At 29.1% G+C, this 7,318-nt stretch overlaps 1 protein-coding gene across 1 annotated transcript; it reads left to right on the top strand.

The window, feature by feature from the left end:
• The first annotated feature begins 2,355 nt into the window (after positions 1-2,355).
• Positions 2,356-4,772, top strand: LOC131841273 (beta-1,4-galactosyltransferase 7). The gene is made up of 3 exons (XM_059189560.1): positions 2,356-2,593; positions 2,674-3,226; positions 3,747-4,772. Exons 1-3 carry the CDS (start codon positions 2,497-2,499, stop codon positions 3,985-3,987), a joined length of 891 nt encoding a protein of 296 aa, XP_059045543.1. The 5' UTR covers positions 2,356-2,496; the 3' UTR covers positions 3,988-4,772.
• The last annotated feature ends 2,546 nt before the right edge of the window (positions 4,773-7,318 follow it).

The raw sequence follows: 7,318 nt of genomic DNA on the forward strand, positions 1-7,318 counted from the left end.
AACAAGCTGCTCGGCGACTGGTACCTATAGATAGATATGTACAGAGGTAGGCATCCACGCAGACGATTTAATAAAGTATATCTTGGTAAAAAATATCTCATCGAATTCATCACAACAGTTTCCAGGTTGACCGCGGTGTAGGTACACCTACCTAACCACAATACAACTTCTTGACTTCATTACACGTAATCCTAAATGGAAAGTAATTTAAAAGACACATTTTTTAGGTCTAGATCTTTTATTATTAACAACAACCAAGGAATAGAAACTAGATAGATATCTAGTGGTCATATGAATCGCGAGACCTTGGGCACTTACAACGAAAAGGTACTAGGTACATTACCATGTTCATAGTGTTATGAAATAATTATCCTCATACATAACCCATAATTATCCCTATATCTAACAATAAAACAATAACAAATCACAATAACGTATTACAATAATTAGCCCCTTATATTTCGTGACCCCATATGGCGTGCTTGGCGGCCATTGAGCGACGGCTAATTAGCAATTCAAACAAATTTAGCTTAATAACAACGACTAAACTTGGTACCGATCACGTTTAACAATAATTAATGCCTTCCTAACTATGGTTGCATGTAGTTAGGTCAATCAATCCCTAATATTTTCGATCTCTTTTCGAGGTTCCGTATTAGAAATTACTGAAACCAGGACGTCATGTGGCTATTGTCAAATATAATAGATAATTAAATATATAGGTATATAGGTAGGTATATACACTACACTACCGTACACAGTTTTAAAAAACATCACAAAGAATACTTATTAGAAAAACAAATTTTAGGCATTCCACAGAAATTTCTTGGCTAGCGGTTGTAATCTCACGTAATGGTTTTTTAATATTTTTTTTTTCTATGTTACTCTTATTAATATTTTCTTTTTTTCTTTTTGTTGATCCTTACCACTCAGTTAAAATTATATCAAATTATACTCTGAACTATTTACATTATTTTTATTATAAACACACCGCACAGACAATTACTTATAATATTGCTCCTTTTTATTTTATATTTATTTTAATTATTATTTTCACGTACCCTCAAATGGGTAAAAGCTGAAAATCAGTGTTTTGTTCCCTGAACAATGTTCCACGCTGAGCTTCGACCTTTTTGTATTGCTACAGATCACACATAATAACACAATTTTATAAATCTTATGTTGTATTATGTATTTTATATTCTTATGAACATGTTATGTGTGCGACTAGTAACAAACAAATAAACGATATATCTATCTATCTATCTATCTATATTATCGTATTTATCTACACATACCACTTAAGGTATAAAAAATGGCTCTTAAAACATCCAGGCGAAGTTAAAGGACCGATACTTAATGCTTCTAATTTTCTAAGTAGGTAGGTAAGTACCTACATAGTTTCTAAATTAACTAGGTAGGTACCTACCTACTTGTTCATTTTCAAAAACACAATTTCAGCTTGCTTCACGCATTCATTCAACAATAATATTCATAAAAAAATGTGCTTAGTTAATATGGCCTGCGGGCCAGCAACAGGTCAATGTGACCAATTTCCTCGCTGTTGAAAACTTCTATAGATATCTAAATGATAAGGTAGGTATGAAGTCTAGTGTATGACCTAGTGTACTTTATACTTAGTGATAGAGTTTTGAATAAACTTTAATGTCATGTATTATGGTCTACTGTATCTACAAATTCCAAACCCTTACAAGTCAGGTGTTCCTGTGTTTTGAATTTGTACAACGTAATATCTACAATATTTTCATAATTTAATTTGTGATTCATCCAATTAAAAATAATTACGGTTCTCATTTAAAATAAGGATAGGTATATCTATCAGGCTTTTAAAATATTAAGCGAAATATAGTAACTAACAAGACAATGATAAGACAATTGATGTTATTTTATTTATTTAAGAAATATGTTTGAATACCTACTTAGTAAAGAATTTACTTCTGTCACTATTTAAGCCTTGTTATCAAGATCTAACTAAAGACTAAATTATTAGAAGTTATTGAGATAATATTTAGGCATTACAAAACATTAACAAACTTTACTGTCATTGTTATATATAAAAAATCTAAATAAAAATAATGTTTTTCATATTTTATAATATATCTACTTATTTCTTATAAATTACAATATACCTCTGCACTAATTTACTTAATATACGAACAGATTCCACTGCACGTAACGATGGTACAATATTCTACTGCGCGAAAATCGAATTTCAATTGAATTCATTCTATAATATTCTATTAAATACATACCATAAACCATTACAGCGAGCCAGGGGATTGACAAGTTTTACTTCTATCATTCAAACTGTCAGATGTCAATGTCAGTCATGATCAACATTTTGCCGTGTCTAGTTTTAAGCAATATTTATTATGTTTTTATAACTAGAACATCATATTTCTAAGAAAATAATGAATATACTATATAGTACTGTGATTAAATGACATAACTTTAATATTAAAAAGTTTCAATTCAATGGGTTACCGGCTCACTTGCTCAAAATGTCTCATGATATGTTTAGGAGCAACATTTATCATTGGATGCTATTTAGCATCTTTTCCAATTAATTCCGGTAAGAAACAGAAATTTTCCATATTAATCTAATGTATTATCCCACAAATTTATTCTTTCTACATTCTTTTTAATTTGCAGACTATCCAGCATTGCCTAAACCTATTAAATATCAAGTAGGTTCAAACAATTGGCACAAAAAACGCTTAGCTGTACTAGTGCCATTCAGAGATCGTTTCGAAGAGCTACTGGAGTTTGTGCCACACATGTACAATTTCTTAAACAAGCAGAAGATACCATTTCATATATTCATCATTCAGCAAAAAGATAGTAATCGTTTCAACAGAGCATCACTTATAAATGTAGGATTTCTTTTTACAAAGAATGATTTCGACTACATTGCAATGCATGATGTTGACCTATTGCCAATGAATGATAATTTAAAATATGATTATCCTGAGAATGGACCATGTCACATATCATCTCCAAAAACACACCCAAAATACCATTATGACACATTTATAGGAGGTATTTTATTAATAAAAAATGAACATTATGAATTAGTGAAGGGAATGTCAAATAATTATTGGGGATGGGGATTGGAAGATGATGAATTTTATGTGAGATTAAAAGATGCTGGATTGATTGTGAGGAGACCAGAAAACATTGATACAGGACCTAAGGATACTTTTAAGTGAGTATAGAATATCATCATCATTCCGAACTGATGGTAGATTGACATATCATAAAGAGTCTGTAATAGACCTACATGAATAAAGATATTTTGAATTTGAGTTTTGAAAAATTTGAATTGGTTTTAGTGAAAATTCCATTCATAAGTTCAGTATAAGGCTATGTATAAGTATTATTATAAAATATAATATCTGTGTCTATACCTCATAATGAAGTGTTTGTGTTTCCACCTGTAATCTATATACATAAAATATAATAAATTACAGGTACAATAGATAGATAAGTCTAATTTGTGTCTTTTCAATTACAACTCATTTTCATAGCTATAATACATTAAAAGAGGTTTCACTGCGAAGAGTGTGTAAAAATACTTGTCATGTACAACTTATCATCTTTAATTTTTCAGCAGCGGCAGCCTTCTTAATACCCATGTGACTAAGTTGCATGCATAACATAGTTTGAGATTACCATAGTTTAATCATTATTGTTCTAATTTTAATTTTATCCTTTATATTTTTCAGGCACATACATGATAAAACATATCGCAGACGTGACATGCGTAAATGCTACAATCAGCGTGAGGTAACCCGACGCCGCGACAGAGTCACAGGAGTTCACGACGTCGCCTACAAGCTGTGGGGTAGACACAATGTGACAATAGATAGCCTGCCCATCACAGTATTAAATGTAGAGTTGTTATGTAATAAATCTCTAACACCATGGTGTCAATGCCCGGACCCAGTAAAAGCGAAAACTAATTAAATTGAACTGAAATAAACACCTTACAATACTCTCGATATGATGCACATCCTGTGATAAAACTTAGCAATTGGGTAATCTTTAAATCACCTCAAACAATATTTTTTTCTAAATATACTGAACTGACTTAAAACATAACATTAATGTAGGTAATCATTATTGTAGTTAAGACTGAGATTATATAATTAAATAAAACAGTACTAATGTTTAAATTGATCAAAACGGATAAGGAAACAGTCTAAGGATAGTTATTTTCTTCCTGTTTTGTCAATCACAAATCTGTCTCTTTAACATGTTAAATACATATTTAAAAGGGAATGTGTAGAATGCCTAATGTGCCTATTAACTCTATTTATTACATATTTCCCTAAATACAATAGATACAACAAAACAATAGATTCAGTAATTATAGTCCATTATGAAGTATTCCCGCAAAATGCAATTTTTAAATATACACATCAAAATGTTCGTTCATAGACACTAAGTGGCAGTTTCTATGCAAATTTATAACCAGAATTTATAAATAGTACATGACAGTTGTAAGCAATACTAGTCAATAATTTCATTGTAAGTCTTAACTGTGGATTTCAGTGTTTTTACTTTTAGCTGTACTTTTTGTTTCATGGAGAGTTGTTTCTTATAAACTGCTAGTCGAAGGAGAAGTCGTATTCTGATTTTATAGTTTGATGCGCGACGTTTTGTATAGCAATAACATATTCTGGTATAGCCTTTGGCAATAATAAACACTAAGATATTTTTTTTAAATTTCGAGAATGTATTTCGAATTTACACTATGGCTCTATATATAATAAAATAATATTTAAAAGTTCATTTTAGTTTTTATATGATTTATTTATTTAAGCATCAAATACCTATTGGTATTAATCTATAATTGTTCTGCCAAAAATAACACTGTTATAATCTTTTTTTAATCATAATTCATGCATATTTATTATTTAGTTGTAATGGAGTTATAAAAACGTGTTACGTAACTACTTATTTGGTTTTTGTCTTTTGAGAGAATCGGAAATTTGAGTAATGTCTTGTACACAATTATTATTTGTAGTAAATTTAGGTAAATAAGAAGTTATACGTAACTTAAAAATAAATATTTAATAATATTCTTTTGTACCAATTAGTTACAATTTACGTAAATCACACACTTTCAAATATTAAGTATAAATTTTCAATCCTATTGTTATAAAATTGTTGATAATAAAACAAATTATGAAAATAAAGTTTTAATAAGCATTTCAGAAGCTCATTTATTTATTACATTGTTATATAATATGTAATGAATGAATTCTATTGATAATAAAAATTTTACAAGCAGACACTATTCAATTTTTATAAGCAAACTTGCTGTTTCCATCATATTAAAGAATTAATTCTCCTGTGCAACCAAATAAAGTATAGTATAGGTCGAAATTCATAAATATATGATTATTGTGGATATGTAATAGACATATATTTCGATTAAACGCTACAATAGCGTTTGTCAAATGGATATAGTTGAGTATTATGATGCATCATTAGCTAAAAGGTGGTGAATACTTAGTCTATGACACGAATACTGGCTTTCACGCAATTTTATTTTCTTGAAATAAATAAAACGGCCAAAGTTCATGGTTACATAACACAGCGAATAAGATGCACGCACACAAACCATGCGTACAACATACATTTTTGAAGAAACGCTATTATTGATACATTAAATTTACCTACACAGATTCATAAAAATGTATCCAATTACATTTATCTAAACTTAAAAATAGCATATATATTATTTCTCTATTAAACCCATTTAAATTTAATATGTAATTTGATAAATTATATAAATTAACTACTAATGCTACTTAATAGTCATAAAAATAAAACTATTCATTATACCCCAGAAACCTTAACAGATGTATAAGGAACATTATCCCATTCCAGATTACAAAATGGTTATACTACCCGATAATTTTAACTGGATTAATGAAAACTACAATAATAATGACATTCAAGTTAGGGCTGACAATCTGATATTATTCTTTAAACAGTCAAGTAAAAAACTTTCTTGGTTCACTCAGAATGTTTTTTACTTGACTGTTTAAAGAATAATATAAGATACATAATCTGTAGCAAAAAAAAACTGAACAATCAGACTGGCTAAATCCGACTGGGCTATAAATTCCAACATTTTTACATTAATAAAATTCATAATATATTGCTGAATTTCATCATTATATATCTCAAAACCTTATAACCAGACAGACAATAACATCTAGTTGTTTTATATCTTCTAGGATAGGCCAGTAAGGTCTACACGACAGACTGATTTGCTTTCTAGATTTGCCAAAGAGCTGGAATATTTAACCCATTGGAATATATTCATAGTTTGCGAAAAGGCATTTGTTAAATCTAAGATAAACCAGTCACGTAGGATTTACATGTCAATCTGTTGTCTATTAATCTATAATTATGTTTTGTTTTTCAGAGTTAACTCACCGTAACATGATTAAACCCTGAATTTATTGATTTTATTCCAGTTAAAATATCTGAGATTATAGTTTATGTACCTAACACATATTACGTCAAAACCTTAACCTAAAGTAAGTACATATTAAATATGTATAAATGCTCCAAGATATAAAATCACATAAGTACACGTCTCGCCATAGATATTATGAGGCCAATATATAATACAAGTCTATACGTGTAGGTAATAGGTAGACACATAGACATAAATATTTGTCTACTTCTTTTAATTAGCAGTACCTAAATACTGCATTGACTGATACAAAAGTTTAGTAACAGAAGTAAATAAGTATACCTAAAGTGACCTACTACACAAAAAGCTGTATTTACATATTAGAAATTCTCTGTGGCTATTTCGCTAGTTAAGAACTCCAAAAAGCACATTATTATCTCCAAAATATTTTATCCAATTTGCTTAATTCTTACTTAAAATTATTCAAGATGTAGTTTCAAAAACTAACTGAATTTATGTATACGTAATGGACCTGTGTGCGAATTCGCAAAGTTATTTAGCTAGATACAGTAACATTACACGAATTTTACAAACAATAAAAAATAAATATTTAGGTCAAACAAACTATAATTTTCTGAATGCATTTAAGAAATGCAGCATCAGTATAAGTAGATAATAATAATTAATGATTGAATACTTTAATATTCAAGATACATATTAGAGTTTTGTCTTATTTTACGATCATACAATTCCTTAGATTAAAACCAAGTAGTAGTTTGGTATGGTTAGTTATATTGCAGCAAGTACTTATATTTTATAGGGTCAGCCCTAGGCTGCATGTTTATAATTCCGCAGGTTTTT

The sequence above is a fragment of the Achroia grisella genome, unplaced genomic scaffold (genome assembly GCF_030625045.1).
Source record: "Achroia grisella isolate CSIRO2021 unplaced genomic scaffold, CSIRO_AGI_Agris_v1 utg1576, whole genome shotgun sequence".
NCBI lineage: Eukaryota > Metazoa > Arthropoda > Insecta > Lepidoptera > Pyralidae > Achroia > Achroia grisella.